The sequence below is a fragment of the Lacerta agilis genome, chromosome 11 (assembly GCF_009819535.1).
Source record: "Lacerta agilis isolate rLacAgi1 chromosome 11, rLacAgi1.pri, whole genome shotgun sequence".
NCBI classification, from domain to species: Eukaryota; Metazoa; Chordata; class Lepidosauria; order Squamata; family Lacertidae; genus Lacerta; species Lacerta agilis.
The window spans coordinates 31,340,889-31,357,418 of record NC_046322.1 but is presented as its reverse complement, the minus strand read 5'-3'; the positions used below and the strand labels follow the sequence as shown (position 1 = coordinate 31,357,418).

At 41.5% G+C, this 16,530-nt stretch overlaps 1 protein-coding gene across 2 annotated transcripts in view; it reads left to right on the top strand.

The window, feature by feature from the left end:
- EDIL3 (EGF like repeats and discoidin domains 3) overlaps nucleotides 1-16,530 on the top strand; it is a 227,190-nt gene that overhangs the window by 78,005 nt on the left and 132,655 nt on the right. For both annotated transcript variants that reach the window (XM_033164253.1, XM_033164254.1), the window contains exon 2: nucleotides 8,823-8,951. In XM_033164253.1, coding sequence (XP_033020144.1) covers nucleotides 8,823-8,951 — 129 coding nt within the window. The remainder of the gene's footprint in view (nucleotides 1-8,822; nucleotides 8,952-16,530) is intronic.

The following is a 16,530-nucleotide window of genomic DNA, read 5'->3' as shown; positions in this document are numbered from 1 at the left end:
CTGGCTGCACTCTGGCAGGCAGGGTTTTCTCCCCCTGGGTGGAGGGGGAAAGCTTTGTGCCACTGCTTGCAGCCTCTGAGCTGGCTACACTTGCTGGAAGATGGCCAAGAGGGACAGAGCAGGTTCCTGAAGAAACTCCAAGAGCAAAAACTGGACAGGAGTTCCTGAGAGAAAAAGGAAGGTTGGGGAGAAGGCGAAGGAAGCAAGAAAACTGGACGAAACCAGGTGCTGAGCGAAGTGGGGGTAGGGAGCTCATGCCCATCTTAAAGGTAAAGGTAAAGGGACCCCTGTCCGTTAGGTCCAGTCGCTGGCGATTCTGGGGTTGCAGCACTCATCTAGCTTTATTGGCCGAGGGAGCCGGCGTACAGCTTCCGGGTCATGTGGCCAACATGACTAAGCCGCTTCTGGCGAACCAGAGCAGCGCACAGGAAGGCCGTTTACCTTCGCGCTGGAGCGGTACCTATTTATCTACTTGCACTGTGTGCTTTCAAACTGCTAGGTTGGCAGGAGCAGGGGCCGAGCAATGGGAGCTCACCCCGTCATGGGGATTCGAACTGCCAACCTTCTGATTGGCAAGCCCTAGGCTCTAGGGTTTAACCCACAGCACCACCCGCGTCCCTTTTCATCTTAGCATGCAGCAAAGAACCAGAATACCACCTACCGCTGTGAACTTTGATTTCCAACCCACTTGCTCTCAACTTCAAAGCACAAACTCCGCAAGAAAGCAGCCTTCTTATGTTTTGAAGGACAGCACATGCAGGGCAGGAGTGGGGAATGAGAAGAGGATGGCTGCAAGAGACCCACAGAGAAATGGGATGGCAGAGGGAAGACAGAAATGACTACATCCTCTGTGCAACTTCTGCTATGGAGCGGCGTGGCACCCATGCACGGCACGCCGTACGCAGCGATGCATGTAGTGCGCACAGCTCATGCATTACTGTGTACAGCGTGTGTGCTGTGCCACTCCATAGCGGCGCCGGCGGGTGGGCCCTGGGTGGGCTGCGGGGTGGAGTGGCCTCGCTCCGCTGCTTGCTCGCAGGCCGCCAAGCAGGTACGTAGCGCATGTGTTACTGCGTACGATGCACAGCACATGTACCGCTGTGTATGATGCATGACACATGTGTCACTGTGTATGACACACAGCGCATGGGTCGTATGCAGCATCGCATGCTGCCGTTGGGCCCACGGGTTTGCCACCCTGGGTGACCAAGCAGCTTCCTCCGCCACTGGCTCTGCCCCTCTCTCCTGATTACTCTTTCCTGTGGTCAACGAACCCAACTCTATGATAAGTTATTCTGGTGGGGGGCATTGTGATCTCCTGTGTGACAGCACCACCATTTGTTTTCTTCTCTTCCTCAGCTGGTTGTTAGTCTTGTCAAAATGGCAGCACCACATTGCATGGTGCACACCGCAATCTCTTGATTAGGAACACTGGATGCAACAGTAATCAACTGCCACCATCTAGATTCAAGCTCTGCTGAAATTAATTCAGATTACAGTGCTTTGTATATTGTGCAAAACATGCATTGGACTATATGCATTAACTGTGCTTTTAAAATGTGCTACAAGTGTCCTGTTAGCATGCAAATTATTGTATTTATTATACTGGTTACCTGTTAGTGCACAGTTGTGTAATTATATATGGATAGGTGGGTGTAATGGGTGATATATAACAAACATTTATTTTCTTGTAAAATAATATGCATGAGTAGTTAGTGTTTATATTGATGGAGATGTGGTTGCTAGATGGCTATTCATTGTTAAGCTGATTGCTTGCTAATAGGGATGATCAGTTGATGTTTCCTCAATGGAAGCTAATGAGGGGAGTTGTTTTACTAAATGGGCAATTTACCTGCAGGAATCAGGTTTGAGACCAGTGCTTTGCAAAGGCGGAGAGGGGGGGGGGAAATGCTGTTGTAGTTTGGAGACAAATAGAGTTAGAAATCACTGTGAGTCCAGTTGGGCTGAGATGGGGAACTGCAAAGGTTTATGCTGATGATTTGGGAAACCTGAAGCAGTGTTAGAGGTTATGCTGCTTAATGCAGGCTTCTATTAGCTTTGCTTGTATATTTGTAAATCAAACAGACGTGTACAAAATGACCTAAGTCTCCTATGCCTTCTTATGTACAGGAAACTAAACCCTGTAGTCTTACCAGTGGTCTTCTTGCCATCTACTATAGATCACAATGCTTAACAGTGGTTTTAGGAGGACAGTGTGATATATTTTTTCCTTGGAGGAAAATGGGAGGTGGTGTATGAACAGCATTCCGGAAAAAATAAATCAGAGCATTGCAACAATGACTGGCAGAAGAAATTACAACAACCTTGAAGGAGAGAATGGAAATGGAATGTCATGAGATTAGTGTCATGTTTGAGCAGCAGCTAAAAGGTGTTGAATTTCACTCTGAGGCCCAACTGTAGAGACCCGTTTCATGGCACCACCCATGTAGTCAGTGAGTGGCCGGCAAGTTTGAACTGTGGGAGTATTGCAGCCAGGGACTGAGACTCAAGAGGACTTGTCTATCCAAAAGCCTGTCAGCAGTGATGAAATGAAAAGGTGGAGGAAACGGCACCATGTATTAGAAAAGCCACAAAGGACCTGCAAGAGGTGAAGCAAGAAGAAATGTAGCCCACAACCGAAAAGACAGGACCAAGTGTAGTGTGAAACTATGGGGAATGAAGGAAGGCCCTTATAGACTTTTTTAAAAGCCCTCCAGTTGTTCCCTATCCAAACCATAGAGTGGGGAAATCAGACCCCTACAATCCAGGAGCCAATAAGTTATGTAGAGTGGGAAAACTGGCTGCATCTGTTTGTAATCATACAGATGTATAAATTATTGGGAAACAAGAGAAAGAGGAATGAGATCTACTGGCAGCAGGCTTGAATGGGTTAGCACTGGTGGTCTGGCAGCAAGGCTTTGGAACTGCAGTTTGGTCCAGGGCATGATTAAGGTTGGGCTAGGAACTAATCCAGGAACAGCAAGGCAAGGCAAGGCAAATAAAGGACACTTTGCAGAACTGGCAGTCATCCTGAATTGAACAACATCGATGCTCCTGCGTAATTTACCTCCTGATTGCAGGCAAAGTTTCTGAGACTCGGAGAAAGCTTTTGATCTGGAGTTTGAACCTGGGCAGAGGTGGAACTTGGGCCCTCTGCATAACTGTGGGCAAGTATAGCCTGCAGTCCTATATACCCACTTACCTGAGAGTAAGCACCACAGGCAGGACTTTACTTTTGAGCACACATGTTGGAGATTGTGTTGTTAAAGAGGTTTGTGGGTACAGTACACCAAGATGCATGCAGCGTATGGTAGGAGGAGAGCCTAGCTCTTTACTGAGAAGTAATTTGATTGGAGCTCACATGCAGTCATCAAGGAAACAAATGTGTACCTGATCCTGTGACAGTCCTGTTTTGTACATGTTAGCATTACCACTTTGTAATGCTTTAAATAAGCATACTATACTAGGTTGGCCAGGGGAAAGGGGGAACTGGGCTCCTGCACTTTTAATAGAGTAGAAATAAACAAATGCTCTGATTATATATGTGATATATGAATGAATGACAGAACTACAGCAGGTATAGCATGACTATATTTTTCCAATGCTGTCAAAAAGCTCCAAGGGCACAATGGTGAGCAACTTGGCTCTACTTTTACACCTCCTAGGTACTCCCAGACTCTGAACCTTCCTTGAGAAGTAGAAGGCTTTCTATGGGCAGACCTCAGGCTTGGAACCTGGCATATCTCCTCCTTTCTGACAATTCCCTCCAGGTGCAGGAGATGCAGGTCCCTGTTGTGGAGGGGTTCAATGCTGGATGTAATGAGGGTATGTACTCTGAGAGCATAGGCTGCAAACCTCCTGACTCTGGGATCCCTGGTGCAAGAGTAGAGATGTCGGAGAATTCTGCTGTAAGCTCAGATATGGAAATTTTGTGTAATTGCTCAGTGTTCAGGAACGGAATTCCTTGAAGCAAATGCAATCCACATTTGTTCACAGGAGGTTTTTCTTTTTTAAGTCCACAGATTATAAGTAATTAATGTCATTTTTTTTTGACATTTCACTTTGATATTTTATAACACTGTTATCAAGAAGCTCGCTAGAGGTTTGGAACCCTCCAGGGAGATGGCTAACTGATTGGTTGTTAGCTGTTTGATTTACTTTGAAAAAGAACACACAGGGAAGTGAATATCACAAGGTATTTGTTTCTGGATAATAGAGGGGCTGTTAAGGTGTTAGAAAGTCATTTGTGTGTGTGTGTGTGTGCCTTTTGCTTTGCTGCTTGTTACCAAAGGCAGCCCATATGCACTAAAACTACAATCCTAACCATGTCTACTCAGAAGTAAATCACATTGACTTCAACGATGCTTACTCCAGGTAAACGGGGTTAGGATTTCATCTTAATCTGCTTATTATTGTTGATTTTAGGGGGGGAAATGGAATCCACCACTCATTTACGAAAGGATCATGAAATCTTTGGGTTAGCAAAGAAGTAGGTTATGAAATCTTTTAGAGAGATTCAGTTCACCTGCAGCATTTGCTGAGTTGGTAGCCAAGGCACATGGCTCCTTCTTCACTTGCTCCAAGAAGCATGAAGAGCAAAACGGAGACTGAAAGGGTGGGGAGCAGAGGCTGCTGAGAGCATGCTAGGCCACACCCACTCTGGTAACCTGAGCTCAGGGGTCAAGATAACCCTTTCATGCATGCAAGTGTCAGTCAGTAATTGTATAAATAATGGTGGTGGTGGTGGTGATGATGATGATATTTATACCCCACCCATCTGGCTGGGCCTCACCAGCCACTCTGGGTGGCTCCCAACAGAATTAAAAGCACAATAAAACACCAAACATTAACAACTTCCCTAAACAGGGGGTAATGCAACAGAGCCAGCCTCTTGACTGTGATGTCACTGCTGTTTGCTGAGTACTTGTCCTTTGTTAAGCTGACTGCTTGCTAATAGTTAGATTTGTTTGTTTTAGTGCTATGCTGAAACCTGCCCTCCAGTTTCTTAAGTTTTCTTTCAGTGTGAAAGAGGCTTCCATTTTCCTGCCTCCTTCTCAAGGTACTTAGGATTTGGTGGGCAGTGGGTTGTGCTTTCCTTATTGTTACAATGTGGTTGTGCATGGTGTGGGTGTTTTTCTTTTCATTAAACACTTCCCCAGTGCTCTGCAGCCTCCCAGGCTGCCTGCACTACCTGGTCTGAAGAAGCTCCATGGGGGGGGGGGGCACATTCCCCTGCACTTTACTTGAAGCATGAACATCACAAGATTTTCAGGAAACAACCAAGAAGGCTGCAGAGTGCAGATCCCTGTAGAGGTGATTCTCAGAATGACAGAAAAGATTATCAGTAACACTCCTTGACCACCTTCAAAAGGCAGTAAATGCAACAAAAACCTGTACCCACTCACACACACAAAATTTACTGACATGTTCTCCTCACTTTGGTAATTTTTGGATGCAGTTCCTCATTAATTGAGGTGAAATGACGGGTTGTTTTTTGTTGCAGAGCACTAGTTTATCTGATATTTCTACAATGGGAGTGAATTGGTTAGAGATCTTCAGGGGTGAAATTTTAGGACAATGAGCTGCAGTTTTTATCTTTGGAGAAAATAAACCAATTAGGGATTTGAATCTGGACAGAGAAAGAGAGAGGCTGATAACTATAAGTACAGCCAGATAGGAAGCAGCCTGCCTTGGAGGATGTAGGAATCCACACTAGTGCTTTGGGAATCAACCATTTTGCTGCTTCCTGTGGGAGTAATTTTGCTTTTACTGTGCTTTGCTTGTATATCTTTGTAAATAAAGCACATTACATCATAAGCCTCTGGTGCTTTGTCATCCAGAGGAAATTACATAATTTTGGACCTCTCAGCACTTAAGCAGGTAAGAAACTCTATTCCTAATAAGAGGAAGTGAATTTTTAAAATAGCAAATTAGACATATGCATGCACGAAGAAAGGGAATTCAGCTGGTAAAATGCATGAGCTAGTCTCAAACATTTTTGATATTATAAAACAAGACTATGAAAGTAGGATAGAGAAGCACATTTGAAATTTGCAACTCGACATGCAATTTAAAATCAGAGTGACATCTGACATCAAAGTGCTTAATCAAACTCCCGTGAAGTCAAAGTGATGCTATTCAGATAGATGCTTTCCTGGTAATATGAAGCTCTGCATGACAGCTGTCCAATCTGAAATGCTTTTACTGAGATCCTGCCAAAATTGTATGTCATATTCAGGACACAAAGTTTTCTTTGCAAAGCAAAATTAATTTATTTAAAAATCCCGCCAGTGAGTATGACAGGTGCATCAATGTGTGTGTCTCCCCCCCCCCAAAAATATACTTATTTAAACATCGGTCATCAGGCGCTCCTTTTTCACACACTAAAACCTTGGGCTTGAATGGGGGGGGGGAGCTTTCAGAAGAAGAAATCTTGATAGTTGTAAAAAAAATTAACAGGAAAGTGCCCCTGCATTTTCTATGCCATATAGCAAGTGTTCAGTTTGGGCAGAACTTCCACAGAGAAGGGAGTCATCTAAGTGTTCCAATTTTTGAGGTACTGATCATTGAGTAAACATATTTCCCTTCCCCATTCCACCACTTCCACATGACACAAACTGGAGAATTTTCAGCATTGCAGAGGTGGCATGCCAGGCCACTGGTTCTGCAAGGGTGTTAATCTGCTGTGCTGGCTGAAGCTGATGGGGGTTGTAAACCAGAACATAACTAGGAAGCATCAGGAAGGGCTGCTCTAAGATTTCATCAGCTGTCTTTCTAGCCTTTTCACCTGAGAAATTTAAAATCAGAAGCCAGATTTAACTTGTAGTCCTTTCAGTGAAAGGTGTGTGTGTGATTCCATTGAGCTGGATAGTTCAGACCAGTTTGGCAACCTCCCAACAAATATGTTTGTCATAAATTGTAAAGTTTATGTTGTAAACTTCCCTGTGATGTTCAGATGGAGGGTGGTGTATAAAATTAATAATTAATTAATTAATTAATTAATTAATTGTAATGGTCAGTAGGCCAACAATTGACATATTAAAACCAGAATTTTCTAGATATTTGTCTATATAATAATCTCAGTGGTAGCAAATCAATTATGGAATTCCTTCCCACTAGAGATCTGGTTGTGTTTTCCTTTCTTGGTTTTCTTTAAGGTAAAAACTAGACGTTGAAATATGGTCAAAGCGGAGTTTTTTGAGCCATTTATTGCTGCTTCTGTACTATATTTTCATTATTTATTGTATGTTATAGCATATTGGCTTTATTATTTTACACTAGTTGTGTGATTTTTGTTAGATCCCCAGGCTTCTGCAGGAGGAGGGTGGAATATAATACCAATACATGATAACATGCAGAACTTAAAAACCAGGGAGCATTATACTTGTATGTGTTTTTATACTTGTATTTTTATATATTTGCTCCTGTTTTGCTCTTTTAGCAACAATCAGAAAATGAATTCAAATATGCAAATTAGATAAAGGAACTATTGGGAGGAGTGAGGTAGGGGGATTATTGGTTTATGGGTTTTTTCCTTGTTTTTCTTGTGTGTTTTGTGTTTTTATATTGTATTTTTATGTTGTCAACAACCCTGAAATCTATGGATTTAGGGCAGTACACAAATTCAATGAATGAATGAATGAACATTGTAGCTAAAGCATAAAGGGGCAACTCTGCCCAAAAGAGTTGGAGTCAAAGGAGCTTCCTCTGTCAGGAGGTGCCTCTCAGTCTAGATCCAACTCTATAATTCTAAGGTACAATTATACAACTCTGAAGAGCATGAAATTGTAGAATTAAAAAAGACTGGGCATTGCATTATTTGTGTGCGTGTTTAAGGGAAGTGCCGTTGAAATGTTCACACACACACACACACACACACACACACAATTCCTGTATATCTGACAAGGTGCATGTGAATTTTATTCGCGACCACACTATTTACGTACACAAAGAAAGTGGGAATCCATCCTAATGGTGTATAAATATTGGGGAAGGTCTTGGGAGGGGGTGGTTGTTAACTTGTATAAAAATCCAAAGGAGCTTGCTATTCTTTGCTAACAAGTATCCCAAACACATTTGGAAGGAAGCTCACAGCAATTATATTAGGATTTCCTTCCCTCAACCCCATCCACAAACACGTATTTAGAACAGTGCATCTGGAGATCTCCTTTCCCCCCTCTTTTTTTTTTTTTTTTTTTTTTTTTTTTGCTTTAGGTTTGCATAAAATGCTATTATGATGCTTTGTTGCTTTGGGAATCCATATTTGCTTTGGGAATCCATATTTCTATCGCTTTGGGGATTTATACCTTGGATCATGTTGTCTTGTTATTGAAGAACAATCTTCTACCTGTTCTTATCCTAAACCAAGTGCCTCCATGTGTTTTTCTCTACAACTCCAGTTACTCCTGATTATTGGCCACACTGGCTAGAGCTGATAAGAACTAATGTCCTGCGTAATCTAAGATCACCAGAATGGACAACGCTTGAGAGGATTCTAAGTTTTAGCACTAGTTTCCAATAACTGGTTATTGGTTAATGTTGCAGAGATGAAAACACATCCATTTGCTTCTACTCCTTTAAAATTGTTTCCACAAGAATACAACTCTTTATGCCATCATAATTGAAGGGAGCATCACTTTTTAATGAAGGTTGTTCCCCTAAAAGTCTTAACAGAAACCAGTCAAGTTCGTTAGATAATTTGTTGCTAGGAAATACTGTATCTGTTCTTAACTATCAATAAACTATATTTTCAGCAGCATTCATCATGATTTTGAAAACTATATATTCAAAAGATTGTGAGAAATCCTTTCTTTGATTCACAGGGGATATATGTGACTCCAACCCCTGTGAAAATGGAGGCATCTGCTTGTCTGGGTTGGATGACAACTTCTACTCTTGCGAGTGTCCTGATGGCTTCACAGATCCCAACTGTTCTAGTGTTGTGGAGGTTGGTAAGTGCAAACTAAACAAAAAAAGCAATAATTTCTGAAGTGCCCAGTTCATTTCTGAATCTTTAAATGTGTCACATGCATTTTTGCAGTGCTCAGGCCATTATTTTGTTAACTACTAATGTCTGGGTCTTAGTCTTTCAACACTAGACTCATCTTCTTACACATATGTAAGAATCTATTATGGTGGATGGAGATGTGATACTAATTACCTCATTCACTTGGTATTATGACTTATCTACAATTACTCAATATAGCCGTCTGGAAAAAGAGTGAAATAATCTTTGTGTGATAGCTCCTCTGCCCTAGGGATATAATATATTGCATGGCTGGCCATGCAAATCACACACGTTGCATGTTGGATTTCTGTGATCATGACTACCAGAAATAACCATTGCTTATATTCAGAATCTGAATATCATGCAGGAAACAGATGTGACAAGGTTTGCTACAATGTATACCCACAGCATAGAGAAACAATCACGTGAAGGCTATTTCTACGGCACTCTATGTATGTGTCATAGCATGCGAAGAGGCGTTTAGAAACATTTGATGCCAGACCAATAGACCCAAATGAATGGTTTGATAGCAGAGATAACAGCTCAGAAATAAGAATGGGTTAAACAAAGTACAGGTAGAGTATTAGCATTTCAAAGATGTCAGATGTTTTTGTGGACTGCATATAGCAGTTATCAGGAGGCTGCAGGCGGCATCACATTACTGGAATTATTTTAAAGCTACTTCCTATCTATGTCCAGTGAATGGAAAGAAGCTTTTATGGAATAACAAAACTAATGCAGTTGGTTTGTGAGGCAAATGAAGCATTGCAACCCAGTCAGAGTAGGAGAGAAATAGAGGCCAAGGGAAATGAAAGCTTTGAGGTTTGGTTAAACTTGGCAAAGACAGTCCCATGCTGTTCATAATATTTCAGTACTTTTCAGGTAAAGTCTCCCAGCTAATGGGGGGGGGGGGGAGAGACTTGCAAAGTCAGTCTGGGATTCATAAGTCAAACCTCTTGCCTTCCCTTTCATGAATCATCTGTAGTAATGAAAGTTCAACAGGCTAGAGGAAACCCACAGTGACATTCCCACTGCATTATGCCCCCACGGTAGCAGAATCAGTGCATAATGAATGTGTTTCTTATTAGAAGGCATATGTGTAATATGCAGCATGACAGGGGTAGCCAGAATGGTGCCCTCCAGATTATTTTGGACTGTTACTCTTATCACACATGACCATTACCTTGCTGACTGTGGCTGATGTGGGTTGGAGGGCATCAGCATTTGGAGGAGACCACATTGACTACCTCTTATAAAATTATACTATATGATATGTGACTTATGTTCCCTAATTCTTGGATAGCACAAATAGGGAATCACCTTTGTAAAGAACTTGACTCAAGCCTATGTATAAACATGTGCTTACATAAATGGATATTCAAGTTTCTTTACCTTCACCTCTCCTTATTGTACCCGTTCTAAGTTCTTTTTCTATGCATGTGTGACTGAATGGCTACTGCAGTCCGGTGGATTATCTTCTGTTGGGATGGGTGAAGGGGCAGGAAGGAGGGAGTCCTGTTGAGCTTGCTGCTGCAAAACCCATTCAACTTTAAATAAACAAAGATAGGCCTCTCAGAAACCTCACAGTTTACATATAACATGCAAGGTAGCAGCCCACTACAATGAGCCGATGACAGGAGCTTATTTTGCCAATGAAAGTGATTATGATCTAATATAAAAGCATAATGAGCACATTTCAGTAGCACCCGCCAACTTGCCAGTGTCAGCTGTCAGGATGATTGTTGGCATCCTTTCATTCTTCAGCAAGAGTCAGTGAGTAACCTGTACAGTTTCGGAGCCTTCTGCTGCTTGCCTCATTTACAGCTTCCTTTCGCTTAAAAACCTCTCCTTTTATTCTCTGGCCTAGTCGTGACCTTGTCCTTCACCCTTTCCTGGCCCTTTTATTTCAGTCATGTTCATGTTTCTAAAATCCCATGCAGCATTTTCTGACCTGTAATCTTTTATGACCACAACTAGTTTAGTTGGAGGGTTAGCTTGTGAAGTAGGAAGCCCAGCCCTGAACTGCAACCTTTCCATCATCTTCGCTCCAACCAGTAATATTTATATATTATTTAATATGCAAAATCTCTAAGCAGATTACACAAAATGCAGCAAGATACATTTAAAACCAAAAATACAGTGAGTAAATCAGTAAAAAACAGAGGCCACCAATAAAACATTCAGTTAAATATCAGTTAATAAAACTGCATCATCATTCTAGATGCCCTACTAAAGAGCCCTATTCTTTTGATCAGGTGTCAGCAAAAAGCGGGGGCAATTAGAATATGATCTATTATTTGATTAGTGATGCAAACCTCCAAAATGTATTTTGTATAGTTAAGTTTTTATCTCTATCTTCAGTCCATTTTATTTTATTTTATTGCTATGGCTAGTTGCTGATGCAAATAAAGATTATTCAGCCCCATTCTTTTGCAACTGAATTGGCAGCAACAAACCTTGGAACCAGATTTGGCTCAATGAGTGGTCTTTCATTTAATTGTTAAAAAACATTCCCATGTTGTCTCTGCATCATAAAATGTCCAGATGGGTAGCAGTTAAATATAATCAGTAGTATAATCCATTACAAAAAAAAGCACACAGCCAATAAATCATTTAAAACTAGGGATGGGCAGGAAGAACGTTGTTTGCACTGGAAATGAATTGGGGGCCCTTCAGTGATCCAGTCAAACATCACACACATACACTCTAGTTGGGTGGGCCTCAATCTAACCACCAGCCTGATTCTACCTCTAATTTTCCAGACAGTGTCTGGGCTGAACAATGAGGGTAGAACCACTCTCAGGTTTACAGGGCTGAAGCCTAGAAGGGCTTTATAGGTTAACACTAACACTTTGAATTGTGCTCAGAAATGTACTAGGAGCCAATGTAGATCTTTTGGGACTGGTGTTATGTGGTCCTGGTGGCTGCTTCCAGTCTGCACTCTACCAGTTGCATTCTGGATCAATTGTAGTTTCCAAGTCTACTTCAGTGGTAGCCCCGCATAAAGTGCACTGCAGCCCCAAGTGCGTTTACTAGAGTTAAATGTGCATAAAAATGCATATATAAGTGAAAATAATATACAGACAGAAGGCCTTTTTGGTAGTCACACCTGCCCTGTGGAATCCCCACCCAGCATATGTGAAAGAGTTAAAACAACTATGCAATTTTCGTAGACATCTGAAGGCAGCTGTGTTTTGGGAAACTTTAGTGTTTGTTCCCATTTTTTCTTGGAAGCCACCCAGAGTGGCCGGGGCAACCTAGTCAAATAGGTGGGGCATAAGAAATATTTATTTATTTATTTCCACATTGCACTGGCAAATTATATTGCAAAAAGCTGAAAAAGTGTAAATTCCAATGGATGTCTCTGTTTAGGAAAGTCTGAAATGAATCTAATCTCCCCCACCCCCATCTCTAGGCACAAAACAACCATCATAGTAAAGACATAGAAGCCACGGTCCCCAAAACTCACTCGTAAATAATGGTTTATGTTTGGTAGGCTGGGCCCTTAATCGAGTTTTAATTTGTCTTTTAATTGTGTTTCAGTTTTATAATTAATTTGTTATGGACTTTTATTGTTCTGCCTTGCAGTTTAATGTGTTTTTTGTGGTTTGTGGTTTTGTTTGTCTCAGAGAACTTTTGTTATGGGGCAGAGATTTAAAGGCAGAAAACAAACAAACAAAATGGATATGTAATTTATCTGAAGAGCATAACTTGAATTAGACAGTGAAGCTATTTCAAGCTGCAGAATTTTCTGTTTAAGCCTTGTTCTGGGCCAAATTAGGCCCTGGAACCCCATTGCCCGGTGGTGTGTGGGTCAATGAGGGGCAAATGGGGGCAGCGTTCTGTTGATGCCATGATCTCCATGTGGGCCTACGATAGAAAACTCCTATGGATCACCATGGGATGAGGAATATGTAGTAACCTTTATAAACTCCTCTGGAGTTTGGGGCCATTTCACCCAGCGAGCTTCAAGTTACCAGAAATGAGATGCCGACTAAACATCAGGAATAACTTTCTGACAGTAAGAGCTGTTTGACAGTGGAATGGTCTCTCTTTTGGAGGTTGGAGACTCTCCTTCCTTGGAGGTTTGTAACCAGAGGTTGGATGGCCATCTGCCTTGGATGCTTTAGTTGAGATTCCTGCATTCCAGGGGGTTAAACTAGATGACGCTTGGAGTGCCTTCCAGCTCTACAGTTCTATGAATCTATGCTCCCAGTACGTTTCCAAGCACAATTCAAAGTGTTGGTGCTGACCTTTAAAGCCCTAAACGGCCTCAGACCAGTATGCCTGAAGGAGCATCTCCACCCTCATCATTCAGCCCAGACACTGAAGTCCAGCAGCGAGGGCCTTCTGGTGGTTCCCTCACTGCGAGAAGCAAAGCTGCAGGGAACCAGGCAGAGGGCCTTCTTGGTAGTGGCGCCCACCCTGTGGAACGCCCTCCCATCAGATGTCAAAGAGATAAACAACTACCTGACATTTAGAAGACATCTGAAGGCAGCCCTGTTTAGGGAAGTTTTTAATGTGTGACATTTTAATGTATTTTTAATCTTTGTTGGAAGCCGCCCAGGGAAACCCAGCCAGGTGGGCGGGGTACAAATAAATTATTATTATTATTATTATTATTATTATTATTATTATTATTCCATAATTCTGTGATTCTATGACACTTGTAAAAGTACAAGTTCTGCAGACCGAAGCGGTCAATTTGGCAAGTATGATGTAAGATGATCCTTCAAATTAACTGGTCCCAAGTGGGTAAGAACTTTGTATACGAGTAGCTACATCTTCAGCTTGTCCCTATAAAAAATCAGGAGCCAGTGCAGATCCTTGAACAGAGGTATAATATGAACTGTTATGCTGCATCTCGGTTCAATGTAATATATAACCATAATAAAAGTGTCTGGTAAGACTTTTCTCACACAGACTTCAAAATCACTTGCTGAGAGTACAGCGAGTTGCTTGTAACTCTTCCCAAAAGGAACTTGAAATGGATAAGCTTTGGGAGGATAACAGACCGCAGGTGACTATGACTTCACATGGAAACAGGTAGCGAAGTAGTAGTTGGTGAGGTGCGGATGTGCTTACACAGAACCATGTTTAACTAATTTGTTGTGCTATTGGAAACCAGCACAAGGATTCCTGCTACCTCATTGCAACTTTCCCCATCTCCTCTCTCCATTGGTGCCCCTATGCCCTCTCCTATGCTACACTGAATACAAATCTTTTTATTTAAGGTGTTTACGTACCACCACTAATAGTAACATTTCCAAGCAGTGTCCATGAAAGTGCAAAAAATACAAACTACAGTGCGGGGGGGGGGGCTTTCTGGTTTGGACTATAAGCATCCAAGATTATTGTTTTTTTTCCCCAGCCACAGGCTCTAATTTGTTAGTCACTTTTGTATTCCGCTGTTCTTCCAAATGGTGATACAGTGGTACCTCGGGTTACAGATGCTTCAGGTTACAGACTCCACTAACCCAGAAATAGTACCTCGGGTTAAGAACTTTGCTTCAGGATGAGAACAGAAATCGCACGGCGGTTGAACGGCAGCAGTGGGAGGCCCTATTAGGTAAAGTGGTACCTCAGGTTAAGAACGGACCTCCAGAACGAATTAAGTTCTTAACCCGAGGTATACCACTGTATATGGGGAGCATGCCAAGTGTTCAGATTGTGTAGCATATATCATGTCAGCAATACTTTCAGCTGCCCGGTAAAGTAGATCAGTATTACTTTCATATTTGCACAGTAATTACCTTAAGCTCTTGACTGGAGTCTACTGTTTCGCTTACTGGTTGTTTTTTTTTTTTTTATGGGGTTGTTTTATCATGTATTTTAACCTTGGTTGCCTGTATTTAAACATTTTAATGGAACAATTTTATTATTGCGTATTTTAGCTATGGATATTTATATTTTAGTAACTGTGAAATGGGTTTTCATACTGTGTGAACTGATGATGAGTCTACCTTGGAATTATTAATTAATTAATATACTGCACAATAATATTGCATATGGGAGAGAGACTAGGATAAGCTGCTTACCTCAGGTTACCTAGTGAGTTGACAGGCAACAAGGCATGTGAACTAGTGCTGTTAAGAGGACAATCCTATATCTGAAGGGCTGTCTGCTCCAAATCCAGTTTAAAGTTAAACAACCATATGAAAGGAGACCAGGGGCGTTGAAGTTTCACGTTGATAATTAGCTAAGGATGGGTCAGTCTGTTTCTGGTCTGTATTGATTCATAAGTATTTTTCTGTGTGATTTTTAAAAATGCACAAAAGTTCTTATTTAACTGTGTCTTTAAATAACTATTACATTGCATATATTAGATTTTAGTATGCATTTTATCTCAGTGTGTGCCTTTCTAAATGCATTTTATCCTGAAATATGCATTCAAAGCTGTATTTTAGTACATTTTTTTGAGCCATGAGCTATAAAACCTTGGAGAAGTTAAAAACTCAAAAGATAATTCTGTTCTCCCCCCCCCCCCAAAAAAAAATATTTTTGTTAAACTTTATTTCAGTCACAGACCAGCATAAGATAAAACGTATGGATAAACTGAACACATAAGACTTAAAACAAGTAAGAGATAAAACCTAGTAATTAAAAGGTAATTATACCATACATAACTTAAAAAGATAAAAAACAAGGACAAACTGTTAAAAGTGACTGTAAGGGAGAGAGCGTAAAGGAGCACAGGTCTAAAAGTAAGTTACATAATATATAAAATGACTTTTCACTTTATTCCTTTTCAGCTACATTAAGATGTGTGAATTGTAGGTGGGCATGTACTTTGCTGGCTGTTAATGAATTCTACAAACAGATGCCGTATAACATAGAATAAGTTCTGATCAGGGCGGTTCACACTGGAATTCAAATAAACTGAATGCCTCAAGTTTCCCTATTAGCACCTACTCAGCAGACACACAGGCCACCTCCTCACAGACTTCCCCCACTATGAAGAGTTGTATCGTACTTCTGTTTAAATAATGACAATTATTTCTACCTTTGCATCTTCACATATAAATTTGCTTATGCACATTTTATGCAAATTTGTGCTCTCATTGTGTTTGTGTGTGTGTGTGCAAAGCATTAGAGGCCACTCTAGCCACCACTCTTTGGTTTTGTGAAGTTCAGTTTTTGCTGCTCAGGTGTATTTCTTTGTTTTGATATAGTGTATATCCTGCACCTTCAACATGAAACTATGCCCCCAGCTTAGCTATAAAATGTCAATAACAAGTCCAAATAAAAAAATAAGAAACTGGCTATTTCCAGGTTTGGGGGGGGGCAATGAAACTCTTCCCACCATCAACTTTCCTCTGCAGATCTTGGCATCTTTTTCAGCTATTCCGCCCCCCCCCCCAGTTGGCGAGGAACACCTTCTACCTGCAGACATCCCCATGGGATGCTTCCTTGCATCAGAGAGACATTTCCAGTCCACACGCACACCCCACCCCCACCAACACAGTTCTGTTCTGAGCAGTTTCACTACAGTGTGTAGAAAAAAAGAGTCTGAAAATGGGAGG